The sequence below is a fragment of the Castor canadensis genome, chromosome 7 (genome assembly GCF_047511655.1).
Source record: "Castor canadensis chromosome 7, mCasCan1.hap1v2, whole genome shotgun sequence".
Taxonomy (NCBI): Eukaryota; Metazoa; Chordata; class Mammalia; order Rodentia; family Castoridae; genus Castor; species Castor canadensis.
Genome location: NC_133392.1, coordinates 46,077,631 through 46,092,980, shown reverse-complemented (window position 1 = coordinate 46,092,980; position 15,350 = coordinate 46,077,631). Strand labels below are relative to the sequence as shown.

At 33.3% G+C, this 15,350-nt stretch overlaps 1 protein-coding gene across 7 annotated transcripts in view; it reads left to right on the top strand.

Moving 5' to 3' along the window:
• The window catches only part of Pcdh15 (protocadherin related 15), a 1,704,270-nt gene that overhangs the window by 1,405,038 nt on the left and 283,882 nt on the right, over nt 1-15,350 (top strand). For all 7 annotated transcript variants that reach the window (XM_074078885.1, XM_074078880.1, XM_074078883.1 and 4 more), the window contains one exon: nt 9,778-9,857. In XM_074078885.1, coding sequence (XP_073934986.1) covers nt 9,778-9,857 — 80 coding nt within the window. The remainder of the gene's footprint in view (nt 1-9,777; nt 9,858-15,350) is intronic.

The following is a 15,350-nucleotide window of genomic DNA, read 5'->3' as shown; positions in this document are numbered from 1 at the left end:
AATATCTTCCACTTCTGTCTATATCGCCCCAAATAACTGGACTTCCTTCTTTTTAAGATATTCCAAAGTGGAATAATTTGACTCCTTACTTTGCTATTTGCAAACTTTATTTCTTCTTTTTGCATAATTGCCCTGGCTTAGGCTTCAAGAGACATGAAGGATAACAGTGGTAAAAGCCAACATTGTGTCTTCCTCCAGATCTTACAGAAATACTTTCAGCTTTTCCTCATTCAGTATAATGTCTATTGTGTATTAATCATTATTACTCTATAATTATGTCCACATTTGTTCCATCTATAACTAATTTTTTTTGTTCAACATCCTATGAAAGGTACTGAATTTTATTGAGTGTATTTTCTGTATCATATATATTTTTGCCATTCATTCTATTGCTGTGAAAGATTACATCTGTTCATTTGTGTAAGGTGAACCATCCTTGCATCCCTGGGATACATTCCACTCAATTATATGAAATTATATCTTTCATGTGCTGTTGGATTAAATTTGCTGGTAATTTGTTGAAATGTTTTCGCATCTATATTCATAACGGATATTTGTGGCATCAGAGTAAGTCTGGCCTCAGGCAATGAGTTTTTAAAAGTCCTTCCCTTTCAATTTTTTAAAATAGTTTGAGAAAAATCGGTATGGGATTTTCATTCACAGGTTGGTACAATTCAGTCCATTGTATAATCAAAAGAAACCATATGATTATAGACTTTCCTTCTTGGGAGCATTTTTTATTACTTGTTCAATCTTGTTCCCATTAATGGTCTATTCAGGTTTTGTGTCTTTATTCAGTTTTGGTAGACTATATGCATCCCAAAATTTATTTATTTATTTTAGGTTTTCCAGTTTGTTGGTGCATAACTGTTCATAACCATCTACGGTGTTCCTGTGATCCTTTGTATTTCTGTGCTATCTTTTTTTATTATTAATTTATTCACATGTGTATACATTGTTTGGGTCATTTTTCCCCTCTGCCCCCACCTCCACCCTTTTCCCCCACCCCCTTGCTTCCAGGCAGAACCTGTTCTGTGCTTTCTCCAGTTCCGTTGAAGAGTAGAAATAAGAAATAATAAGAAAGAGAGCATTTTTACTAGCTGAGATAAGCACAGCTATACAGAGAGATTCCTAGCATTGCTTTCATGTACAAATGTGTTACAACCCAAGTTGATTCATCTTTAACTGATCTTCACACTGGTTCCTGATCCCCTTCTCGTGTTGACCTCTGTTGCTTTAAGGTTTCTGTACTAATTCCTCTGGAGTGGGGACATCAAATGCTCTCATGTTTTGGGTTTTCTTTCTAACCCCATAACTCCCATATATGTTCTTCCCTTGTTATGTAACCCAAGTCCTACAACATCATTGTATTTGCCCTAAATCTAAAGACCTCATATGAGGGAGAACATAGGACTTTTGGTTTTCTGAGCCAGGCTAACCTCACTTAAATGATGCTTTCCAGTTCCATCCATTTATTGCAAATGATAAGATTTCATTCTTCTTTATGGCTGAGTAAAATTCCATTGTATATAAATACCACATTTTCTTAATCCATTTGTCAGTAGTGGGACATCTTGGTTGTTTCCATAACTTGGCTATTGTGAATAGCGTGGCAATAAACATGGGTGTGCAGGTGTCTTTGGGGTAACCTGTGTCACATTCCTTTGGGTGCATCCCCAGGAGTGGGATTGCTGGATCATATGGCAGATTTATGTTTAGATCTTTAAGAAGCCTCCAAATATTTTTCCAGAGTATACCAGCTTGCATTCTCACCAGTAGTGTATGAGGGTTCCTTTTTCCCCACATCCTCTGTAACACCTGTTGGTCGTGTTTTGGATGATGGCTATTCTAACAGATGTGAGGTGGAATCTAAGTGTTGTTTTGATTTGCATTTCCTTTATGGCTAGAGATGGTGATCATTTTTTCATGTGTTTTTTGGCCATTTGAATTTCTTCTTTTGAGAAAGTTCTATTTAGTTCAGTTGCTCATTTCTTAGTTGGTTCATTGATTTGGGGAGAGTTTAGTTTCTTAAGTTCCCTGTATGTTCTGGGTATCAGTCCCTTGTCTGATGTATAGCTGGCAAATATTTTCTCCCACTCTGTGAGTGCTCTCCTTAGTTTAGAGACCATTTCTTTTGTTGTGCAGAAGCTTTTTAATTTTATGAAATCCCGTTTGGCCATTCTTTCTCTTAGTTGCTGGGCCACTGGGGTTGTATTGAGGAAGTCCTTGCCTATACCTATTTGTTCTAGAGTGTTTCCTGCTCCTTCCTGTACTAACTTCAGAGTTTCATGTCTGATATTAAGGTCCTTGATCCAGTTTTAGTTGATACTAGTACAGGGTGATAGACATGGATTTAGTTTGAGTTTCTTCAAAATAGGTAACCACTTTTCCCAGCAGCATTTGTTGAAGAGGTTGTCTTTTCTCCATGGTATATTTTTGTCCCCTTTGTCAAAAATAAGGTGGGTATAGTTGTGTGGATTCATATCCAGTTCCTCTATTCTGTTGCACTGGTCTTCATGTCTGTTTTTGTGCCAGTACCATGCTGTTTTTACTGCTATTGCTTTGTAATATAGTTTTAAGTCTGGTATTGTGATACAGCCAGCACTGCTGTTTTTGCTGAGTATTGCCTTGGCTATTTGTGTTCTCTTGTGTTTCCAAATGAACTAACTGTAGGGTAGATTTTTCAATCTCTGTGATGAATGTCATTGGGATTTTGATGGGAATTGCATTAAACATGTAAATTGCTTTAGGAAGTATAACCATTTCTACTATGTTGATTCTGCCAATCCATGCTGTGGTATCATTTGTAATGGCTCCCTTTTCACCTGTGACATCATTTCTCTCTCTCTCTCTCTTTCTCTCTTTCTCTCTCTCTCTCTCCTACTGTAGCTGTTTGTCTATTCTGTTGTTTGAAAAGAAACAATGCCTTGTTTCATTGATCTTATGTAGTAATTTTTATTTCTCTTTTGTTTACTATTGCTCTGAGCTTTGTTCTTTCTACTAAATTTGAGCTTGCTCAATTTCTACTGATTTACTGATTTTCTAGTTCCCTGAGATATATCATTAGCTTATTTTTTCTCTTTTCTGATGTTGATATTTATTGTTACTAACTTTCCTGTAAGTACTGCTTTGCTGTGTGCAATACACTTTGATATGTTGAGTTTCCATTTTTATATATTACAATATTTTTTAGTATCTTCATTAACCCACTATTTGTTCAATAGCATACTGTTTACTTTTTGTTCATTTCAACATTTGCTAACTTTGGTTATTCATTTATACTTTTTTTTCTTTGGTGTCAGAGAAGATATATGATATAATTTCAGGTTTTTTTTAGCATTTATTGAGTTCTGTTTTGTGGCTTTTCATATGATCTGTTCTGGAGAACCTCGAAGTCACTCACGAGAAGAATGTGGATTTTTTTCTGCTTAATGAAATACTCTGTTAGGTTTATTTGGTCTGAAGGATAGTTGAATTCCATTATTTCTTTGCTGATTTTTTTGTCTGAACAGTATATCCATAGAAAAACGAGGAGTCTTTTGAAATTCTAGACTATTCTATCTTTTTTGGAACCTAACTATTCCTTAGATTTAACAATGGCTGCTTTGTAAAACTGTGCACTCTGGTATTAGGTGCATATGTACTTACAATCAATCAAATTGATTCCTTGATCATTACATAATGTCCTCCTATGTCTCTTTTTATGGTGTTTAACTTATTTTATCTTACATAAATATACTATTTTAACTTCTGTTGAGTGCAAAATCTTTTCAAATCCTTTCATTTTCTGTCTGTGTGTGCCTGTACTACAATGCAAGTTTCTCATAGGGATCATATTATTAGGTTTTATTTAAAAATTAAAAAAATCTAATAGCTTACATCTTTCAATTAGATAATTTATGCTTTAATATACAAAGTTATTACATAAAAGACCTACTTCTGGCATCTTCTTACCTTTCTTCTAATTAGTTTGAGTATCTCTTGTTCTTTTTCTTCTGTCTCATTTGTCTTTATGTTCTTTTTTTTTTTGAATGCTGAGAAGGTTTGATTCTTTACTTTTTCTCTTTTGTGTGCTTGCTCTTCTAGTGAATTTATATTTTCACATGATTTTATCATGATCCTTGCCTTTCTTTTACTTGTAGATGATCAAATCCCCTTAATCATCTTTGTTATGGCAAGTCTGGTGGTGAATCCCATAGCTTTTGATTGTCCTGGAAAGTTTTTATTTCTCCTTCATTTATCAAGTATAGCTTTGCTAGATATAGTATTCTTTTTATTTTTATTTACTTATTTATTTATTGGCACTACCGGAGATTGAGCTCAGGGTCTCATTATTGCTAGTCATGTGTTCTACCACTTGAGCCACTTCACCAGCCTTCTTGAGCTGGTTATTTTTGCGATAGTGTCTCACTTTATGCCTAGGCTGGCTTGGACCATCGTTATCCTATTTGTATTTCCCCATGTAGTTTAAGTGACAGGTGAGTGCCACAGCTCCCAGCCATCATAGAAATACTGTTTCACAAACTTTTTGCCTGTGCTGGCCTTTAACTGAAATTTACCCAATCTCTGTCACTCAAGTAGCTAGGATTGTAGAATTGAGCTACCATACCAGACCAAGAATTGAATATTGCATTTTATTATTTACTTTATATTTTTGGAATATTGTATAAACTGACCTTTTTTCCTTAAGCCTATTTTGAGGGAGAGTTTTATATCAGAATCAAATGACAAAGTAACAGTATTTGACATAAATACAATGTACAGATATTAATTCATTCTGATATGTATTCATAAACACACTTAATTACAGGACCAATGATTAAATACTAGGGGTGCACATTCACAGATATTTTTTGTGGGAATGTTGTTCTAAATTCCAAGCTTTAATTCTTATGCTCAAGTACTTTAATAACATAAATCAGAACTTGTTTGGCTAAGTGAAAAAAAGAAAAGATCATCTAAATCCTTTGATTTTTATCTATTTTAGAATCCCTAAGGGCTGATACTTTGTCTTAATGTCGTGTGAAATGTGTAGAATCATTCTGTGTGCATAAAATGCGTCTACCAGATGGTATTTGATGACTGAGTTTGTCTTTAACATGAACAGAATATTAGTTTGGAGAAGATTGTTTTTTTTTAAAGTTTTCCTTTTTATTCTGGTGTCTAGGATTAATATTTTTGAGTCCCATTTGGTGCCTCTGAAAAATTGATGACTCAGAATCAGATGCATTATGTAATCTGGTTGAGTCAGCTAGAAGGAGTTGTTATTTTGATTTTCAAAGCTGTTATTTGCCCTTCAAACGATAAGAGGAAGGCTAGCTTTATCAGTCATCTTGCTAAACATATACCAGCAAACCAATGGATAAATTCCATCCCTTATTGGCTCTTCTAAGTAAACATCACACAATTATTTAATTTGAGGTTAATGGTCAGACAAAGCTGATTATCTTCCATGTTTGCCATTCCTCACACTCACTAGACAGGATCCTCCTATGCCCTCCTCACATGTGGTGCCCTCCGCCTGTAATGTCCTCCACATGAATCCTCTCCAGGGTTTTTCAAGTGATTGCCAAAATTTCATACTTTCAATAAGGCTGTTCTGGTCAGTAATACAGAAGGGAAAAACCTCACCCTTCCTTCTCTATATGTTCTTGCTGAATGATTTTATATTTTAATAAGACATTAAGATCTGAAAACTATATATTTTCATTTACTATTTTGTTTACTTTTTCTCCCTCACTGAAATGTAAGACACACAACAACAGGATTATTTTGTTTGTGTTCACTGCTGACCTTCAGTGTTAAACACAGTGTTGACCATAAATAAATATTTTTGTTGAGTTAATGAGTGAATATTAAACTTATTCTCATTATTTCCCTCATTTTGTACTTATGTAAACTTGCCGAATAATAAATGGTAAAAGCCAGGGTGGAAACATGAGCGGGTTCAACCCAAATCTCCCAATGTTCTCCATGATAAGCCCAAGAGTGATAACTGCCCTCATGCTTTTTAAAAACCTTGAAAACATGGGTCATCTCTGACTTAATTTGTCAAATCTACACATCTAGAGAATGCTTTATGCACTAAGGAGGTGTAATTACTGTCTGTTATGTTCATAAAAATATTGAATAACCTATGTTCCCCATTTTCAAGATGAAACAATTTCTACTACTTCTGGATTTAAAATGATGCATGATTCATTAAGTAAATACTTGAGAACTCTAACTGAAATGGAATTGTAATATAATTGAAGTCTTTTGCATTTTCTATTTACCAATAAAGTCATGGTAAGACTGAAGTTTTAATATAGTTGCTGACATACATTCAGTTGGAGATGGTTAATTAGACTCAAAACAATTTTAAAATGTTTGTAGAAACATATTTAAAGCACATATACACACATAATCAAATTTTAATACTTGAAGGATCATTGCTCCTGTTGATATTTCCAATTATTCTTTTTATGCATTCTTTCTCCTCTTTGGATATTAGCAAATAGAGATACATGTTGTTTATTCAAGTGCTAACACATGTAATGGATAAATTTCAGAACTCTGATGTAGATTATACCATTGCCCTTTACTTTTTGACTGAGAAATTATGAATCCTCCCTAATGATCACATCATTTGATACAGACTCTGACACAGTTATTACATACTGTCTGACATGAAGCAAACAAGCAAATAAGCATTTTCTTATAAATCCTGGGCCTTACCAGGAAATAAAGAAAAGGTCAGTTCGAATAGAATCAACTTACAAGGTAACATATAAGTACGTGAAAGCAACGTGAGGAATCTCCCTGTATAGCTATCCTTATCTCAACTAGCAAAAACCCTTAGTCCTTGTTATTATTGTTTATACTCTCTCTTCAACAAAATTAGAAAAAAGGGCAAAACAGTTTCTGCCTGGAAACCAGGGAGTGGAGGGAAGAGGGAGGGGGCGGGAGGAAGGGAGGGGGTGGGGAGAAGGGGGGAGAAATGGCCCAAACATTGTATGCACATATGAATAAAAGATATAAAAAATAAATAAATAAAATAAATCCTGGGCCTTCAAATTTTTTATATGAGCACAACTTCATAAGAATGAAATGGGCAAAATACTAACATAATCCTTAGAAGCCTGAAGAATTTAAATAGCCAAATGAAACCTGAGAATGTTTCAAGATACCTCAGGGACTAGTATTTCTTAACATCACATAACAATGACTTGTATAAATAAAATTGCACAGCATTCACAGTGCTTTCATTCTACGAAACATTGCAGATTAGAGTACCCATTATACATTAAAAGAATCAACATTAATCTAGGCATAGTTGTTGACACGGAGCTATTATTTTTCAAAATGTATTTTTTTCTTACTTTTATGAAAACTTAAGATGATAAATTGTCTTTTAAGGGAAAAATAGCTACATACCAATGAACAAACAAAAATAACTTGATAATATCTATAAGAATAGAACAAGTAAAAAAGACTGAAAAAGTGAAAAACAATAGGAAATATTTAGTATAAACTTTTTATTGGCAAAATATATATTCCAGGTATAATATAATTCACTGCTTCTTCAAAAAGCTAACTGAATATCTTTATAGTTCCTTTTAATCTTTTTTCTACAAACAGAAAACAGGAAAATTTTAGGCATCAACTGTTAGTAGTAGTAAGTAAATTTTTAAAAATTCTTTGTTTCCTTATTTTCAATTCTAAAGATGCCATTGTAATTAATTTAATGAAGTTTAAAATTGCAAATTTAGACTTAAGTAGAATATGTGCAAGATTTTGTTCTGGTTCCTGATTTCTTAGTATTTTGCTATTTTTATTTCATTTTTATTGATGTTTGTATATGTATGCAAGAATGCAATATCATTTACCCTTCCTCCATAACATTTTGATCCATAAATAAAGGTGAATTTGTCTGGGGAGTTAAAATTGACAATATTGAGTGTGTTGTGGGCAAAGCTAGTCTGTTAATAAAATGGCTACTACTGCAATTCATGAGGAAGATATGGTAGGGAAGGAATTCAGACACAGCCAGAAACAGCAAGTATTTTTGATAGAACAGTAGAACTTGCCAATGAGTTAGAATGGAAAGTAAGAACGAGCACTAATTTGAAATAGAAGCTTGAGAAAGTAAGAGGATGGAGTTGCAATTATTTTCAGAGATGATGAAGCAATTAAAACAATAAGCTTTTGTATTTATTTTAGTTGGTCAGAGAAAGAGCAGGATAGGGGAGTTATAATATTTCAAATTGAGGTCGTATATTTATTCATTTGGTGGGTGATTCAACAGGCAATTGTATTTAAGTCTGCAGCTGAGAGGAAAGCTGGCTTAGAGATGTCTGTGTGAAAGTCTTCAGCACAAACACAATATTTAAAGCAATATTCTTATGTGAGGCCACAAAACATTGAAGTCCAGGTGCAATCTTTGGAGCACTCTTAAATTTTTCCATAAATGAGGAGAAATCCACAAAGAAAAATGAGAAGTTGTCAACAATATGGGATAAAATACAGGAAGTTGTCATGTCATTGAAGCATGTGAAGGAAACCCATGGAGGAAGTACTTTTGTCTGGCACATATTTCATAAACCTACAAAGCTTTCTGTAACAGAAACTGACACATAATGAATATTTATTAGTTTTTTATTAACTGAATTGATATTGTTCAGTTGTCTCTGGACTCTAGGTTTCATGTGGTCCAAGAGAAACTGGCCATTAATTTGTTTTGGTAGCTGATAGGAATGTTTCATGACCAGGGACATGTCATCTGTCAAAGTCTGCCCATCTGGACATGCCGTTCATACTTAGACATGATTGTCTGGGACAATTATTGTCCTGTCACTGAAAGGAATCCACACCACTTCTCCTTGCATGTGTCCTGCCAACCACAGGTCAAAGGCTATCAGTAGAGAAGCTGGTGTCTCTTTCTGGCCAGTAATGTATAAATAAAATTTATCTAGTCCTTTCTTGCATATTTCTCCTCTCCTTAAGGTCATGTTTAGACAAATAGCTTGCATATCCTTCGTATAATCCAGATTTTCTCTTTCATCAATAATTTCTAAAAGGAGATTTATTTGCCCATTGGGAAAGGAAACTATTAAATGTTTTTGAAGGTTGCACCATAGATCTGGATTTTGGAGAAGAGAAACCCAGAATACAATTTCAAAAGCTACAAGTTTTCTCTTCTCTGTCTTAGGTGAGGAAGAAACCACCATAACAAAATAGTTAATTTTTTTGAAAGCTTTACAGTATGCCAAGTGTGAGCCTTTACATACATTGTTTTAATTAAACCCCTCAACTTCTATTTACATGTATTATTTAGTCCTCTTTTTATAAATAAAGAAATTGAGAAATAATCACATAAATGATAAGTGGTGTCAAATTCTGAATGCAGGCTCTCTGGCAATAAGAGAATTTTGTTAATTTGAATATTATATTGATGCATTTTGACAAGAAAAAAAATGTGTTCAATTTCTTAACACTTCCATGTGTAGCATTTAAATCATTTGGATACTTGAAGTTATAAACTCATATAAAATAAAGTAATTAAGTTAATTAAATTAAGTCATATAGGTAAACTTTAAGAAAACCATTACTACAGTTTTCCACCAGGTAAGACTTTGTGAATTTTCAGAAATACTGGGATTCAATATGAAATTCTTTATTCTGTATCAAAGGCCATACTTTGATCTTTGCTTTTTAACACTATACAGATCTTCTGTGCTATTAGTTTTAAGCTCTTATAAATTACTTGGCAACTGATTGTGTTTTTCTTACCTTAAGGCAACTGATCGAGAGGGAGATCCAATAACATATGCCATTGAGAATGGAGATCCTCAAAGGGTTTTTAATCTTTCAGAAACGTAAGTTAAAAATGAAATGATTTATAACTTCATTTCCCCTTTTTAATGCTAAACAATGTCATATTAGCAGGAGAATGGACTCTAATCAGAGGCTCTCAGCTGTTTGTAGTTTTACTTAATTTTTTTTTCTATGAATGTTAATGAGAGCTCAGAGGCTAATTCTGAACCCAGACAACTTACCCAAGAGATGATTTATTTATTTTAAACATTTTTACTAAGTAAAATCCACTGAGGTGGAAACATTTCATTTGCAGACATAGCCTGGATTAATGAAATGCCTTTATGACAAGGACATTTCTATAAAAAGTAACTTAGCACTAAACTATTCATTCGAAGGGAATGATTTAAAGTAAGTTGTATTACATACTCATTTAAGATGAAATCAATACCCATCCTTCCATTTCTGATTAATGTAGATAAAAATCTTAAAAAGGACAAAAAATAAGAATTCATGTTCATGCTAAACCTTCTCTGAGGTCTAAATCAGAGCCATTTCTTCCTTACCTCTCTGACAACATCGTAACTATTAAGAAAACTGGGAAAAGGCATTAAAATTGCATTTTGATTTCTAGAGATCATTTGCTTTCTCTATGTAATACAAAGCTAACAGTAGTGGAATCAGATGTGAATACTAAAGAGCTGGGCTTGACAGGGCTATGTGTGGTGGCTGATACCTATAATCTCAGCTAATAGAGAAGCAAAAATCAGGAGGATTGAAGTTGGAGGCCAGCTCAGGAAAAAAGTTAGTGAGACTCCATCTCAATGAAAAAGTTGAGAGATCAGGAGGATCCAAGGCCAATCCCAGGCAAAAATGGGGAACCCTATCTAAAAAATGATAAAAGCAACAAAGGACTGGAGATGTGGCTGAAGAACACCTGCCCAGCAAGCATAGGGCCCTGAGTTCAAAGCTCAGTACTGCCAAAAACAAAGGCTCTGGCCTGAATATTGCTGATATTTTTCTGTGTAGTTATTATGCAATTAAGTATTAGATATCAATATTATTTGATGTTATCATTATAATAATTATTATTATAAAGTGAAAGTTTTGTCAGAAGAGCTCACCACATCTTCATGCAGATGAACATGTAGTGCATGGTGTTAATTCAAGAGAATCATGGATGTATTACTTGGTCTTCTGAGGAACACTTACATGTTACAGAATTTTACAGCTTAAAACTAGCAATCCTTGGGAAATTGTAAACAATAATATTTCTCACACATTTATGTATCAAAGATGAATAAACTATTTGAAAACTGGAAGAGCATCATCCATGGTGAAGTATACCTCTAGTCCCAGCACTTAGGAGGCAAAGGCAAGAGGATCACAAGTTCAAGGATAACCTGGGCTACTATGTATTAAGACCTTGTCTCAGGCAAAAGTAAAAAGAAAGACTCAACTATTTGAATTTTTCTTCAAAATAACATCAAAATATAAACCACTACAATTTATAATTATCATTAAAGAAAGAAAACTATTGAAAGGAACATTTTAAGATTTAGGAATCCAGAAACTCCTAGTATCTAAGATCAATTGATTCACCCAAGAGTGGAGCCATACTTACCCAATCACTAAAGAATTATCTTTACAACTACGAAGCTGGACAACATTGAAAGGAATCAAGTTAGATCTCTACCTAACACCATCTGCAAAATTAACCAAAATTAATCATATGCAATCTGTAATTCAGCAACTCTATTCATATCTAAAGAGAAATGAAGGTAAATACCTATATAAAGTTTGCACAAAAAGTTAATAATTATTTTCATTGATGACACGTAGAAACAATTCAAATATTCCTCTGCAAATGAATAGATAAAATGTTGCATATCCACATAACGGGTCAATAATAGGGAGTCAATTTTGAAATATGCTACAACATGGATGAACCTTGAAAATGATACCAAGTGAAATAACTCAATCACAAAGCAGGACGAATTATATGAGTCTATTTGTATGAAGTGTTCAGAGCAGGCAAATTTACACGGAAAAAATTTGAGTTAGTGGTGGCCTGAGAGCAAGGAGTATGAAAGAATGAAGAGTGGAATGGAATCATGCAATATGTGAACATTTGTGTCTGGCCCCTTTCACTTATCCTTATGTCCATTTAATAGTATATATTCGTTCTTCATTGCTTTCCCTTTCTATGAATATTCCAGTACATGTGTAATCAACAATTAACTAACTCATTCATAAACTATTGGACATTTGGGCATTTTTTTTGAGACAGGATCTCATTGACCTCAAATTTGAGATCCTCTCGCCTCAGCATCCTGACAACTGAGATTACAGTAATATACCACCATGCCCACCTATTTGAGCTGCTTTCATACCTTTTTGTTATTATTAATTCAGCTGCTATGTTACATATAAACATGTATTTCAGTACATTTTTCTGTTTTTGTTTTTAGTATATACTTAAGAGTTGAATTGTTGGGTCATATTATAATTCTGTATCTTAATGCTTTGAGAAATTGCCAAATGTTTTCAACAATAACTGACTGAGGTATTTTACATTATCACTAACAATATATGAATATTCCAAGTTCCTCACAATTGTGCCAACATTTGTTATTTTTGATATTTATTGTTATATTACTTTACTTGCTTTGTACTTCTATTTTTTTTAATTGCCACTACCATGGTGAGTGTGAGGTGATATTTCTCTGACTTTAACCTGCATTTCCTTGATGAATAGGATGAGGTATAGTAGCTTTCCAATGTATTTATTTTTTCATTTGCTTCTTAACAGTGTACTTCCAAAACCAAGGTCATAAATACTTATACCTTGTATTTCCTTGGGAGGTTTTCTGAGATTTGTTTCGTATATTTATTCTGAGTTATTTCCTGCATATGTTGGGAAGTAGTCGAATTTAATTCTTTCACCTGTAGATTTCCAATTGTCATATCATAATTTGTTTAAAAAAAGAAGATTGCTTTCCTATTGAATGTTTTTGACGTTCTTGTTGAAAATGTATTGTCCATAGACATGTGGGTTTATTTTTGGACTCCCAACTTTATTTATTGGTCTATATCCCCCAAGATTCTTTGAATGTCCTAATTTCACAAGAAACTCTGCACCCAGGTTTCTATACTGGGATCTTAGTACTCTGTTACTTGCTTCAGTCTTAATCTCTTTCTTCGGGTGGCTGTGGCCTATTCTTTGCCTTAGATATTATATCTTCAGGCAGCCCAAGACAGATTAGATTAGAGGGCCACAAAATTTTAGAGAATAGGGATGACTGTCCTCCTTCCATAGAGATCAGGCTGTCACATTGAGAACTTTAGCTATTGTCTTCAAGATCATCCTGGGGAAAAGCTTATTTTAACAAAGCAAATATACTTGCCTTTAAAGCTTTCAACCATTTCAAAGTTATCTTTTCCTTGATACTGATTTTGTTTGGTTTCTGTAGATCTTTGACTCTTCTCCTGATTTCAATCAAAGCTGATTCTCATTCTGCCCATTTGACTTTGAGTTTTTGATATTTTTGTTGTAAGACCATTTTTTCGAGTTGCTTATGTCAACATTTTTACTATCACTCTTGATCAATATGTTTTCAATTCTGTGAAATTTAAATAACACTGTTATGGATGTTTTGATAGAAGTGATGCTTATGTGTGATTAATATAATGACTTACAGATTTTATTACAACCCTGAATGCAACTTAGTGTTTCCTGTACTGATAGCCTCCATCCAGCTAATAGTAAGTCTCCTCCTCACAGATATTTCTGTGGTCTAATGAAAGAATTCTCACGTTTACCTATAAACTAGTCCTTCAGCTATAAATACCAAAAGGCACTACCTGTTTTTTCTCTTTTATCTTTTCTCCAAAATACCCTGATCACCCATTCAGTCAACAACATTTGTTGAGAAGGCATGAATTTCTTATGTAAGGAACTCTTTCCATAATAATCACCAGAGCATTAAAAATTAGCTCTTTATTTAACAGATGGCCTTAAATAATAATACTAAATAGAAGTCTAGTGATTTTCTAATTTAATGTTCAAAGAGTAATAAAGAAGAGGAACAGGAATACAGAAACTTTAAACAGAAGATGAAAAAGGAACACAATAAAATCCAATTTTCTTTTTTTCATTGTAGTGTGGCTAGGTTCTTAGATTTCCCATTTCTTAAGTAACGTGTGAACAAGTCTCAGAAGCAATAATTGTCTAACTTATCTCTTTGAATGTCAATGTGGAATGAGATTATCTGAACCATCTGTGGTGTAGGGAGCTGATCCAAACCTGATTATTGTGAACACACTCTGGGAATTGGTTTTCAGTTCTTTTGACAAAACATTTAAAATGTACAAGAAGCAAAGTCAGTTTTCCGTAGGTATACAATATGTCTAGGACTCTTTTACAGTCTGTATCAATAGCAGCAAAAATAAAACAGATGGAGTTACTTGGACTGTGATTTTGATTTTTTGCCATTAAGTCTCTGTACTCAGCTAATACATGTGGCGTGATTGGTTAAATTCCACTCATAAAATAAAAGCACTTGCATTAAAATTAAGCCTTTTAATCAATCAGAAACAAACTATGATTTTATGCTTAATGAGTATTGTAATGTCTCAGTATGTTAAGAGAAACTTTTCCACAGAAAATGCTGATTGGTACTTAATGAAAACAGTATGATCAGTGTTCAGATACAAACTTCAAGAAAATTTTTATTGAACATGTTTTAACAACAATGTAAGTGACCAAACTGTTATAAAAATTACATTAGAGAATAAAGTATTAATTAGTTGGAAGTAGTTAATGTGGGCATGAAATAGAAAAGACTAGTATTGAAAAAAAAAGAATTTACCAAAAATTCATATTCTATTATATATAAATTAATAATTATTTAAATTAAAAAAAATAACAAACTGATAAAATTGTTAGGTGTCCACTAAAGATTTAGTACTTACATATTCTAAAATGAGAGAATGAATGTTAATTATAATTTCTTGAAAGAATGTAAAATCTACAACCTGTACAACCTGTTCCCTCTTTTTTTTTTTTTTTTGGTGATATTTGGGTTTGAACTCAGGACATTGCACTTGCAAAACAAGCACTATACTTCTTGAGCCACATTTCCAGCCCATTTTGCCATGGATATTTTGGAGATGGAGGTCTAGAGAACTACTTGCATGGGCTGGCCTTGAACCATGATCCTGATTTCTGCCTTCTAACTAACTAGTACTACAGGTGTGACCCACTGGCACCTTGCTCTGTTTTCTCTTTTTAAGACAGTTACATATTTAATTGTAGCTATCAAAGATATAAAAAAAATTTCAAAAATAATCATAATATGTACAAATTTAAAAATATTCCCTGCATATTCTATAAGAGGCTTCTATTAATTCGAAATCATGAAGAAGGAAAAAAACCAAACTTTTATTCTTAGAATTTGTCAACTTAGAATTCAAGTGGTTTCCATTTCCAGAATGAGAGTGCGTATGACAGCAAGTAGGAAAGTACTATATATTATTTATAAGAAACCATTCCT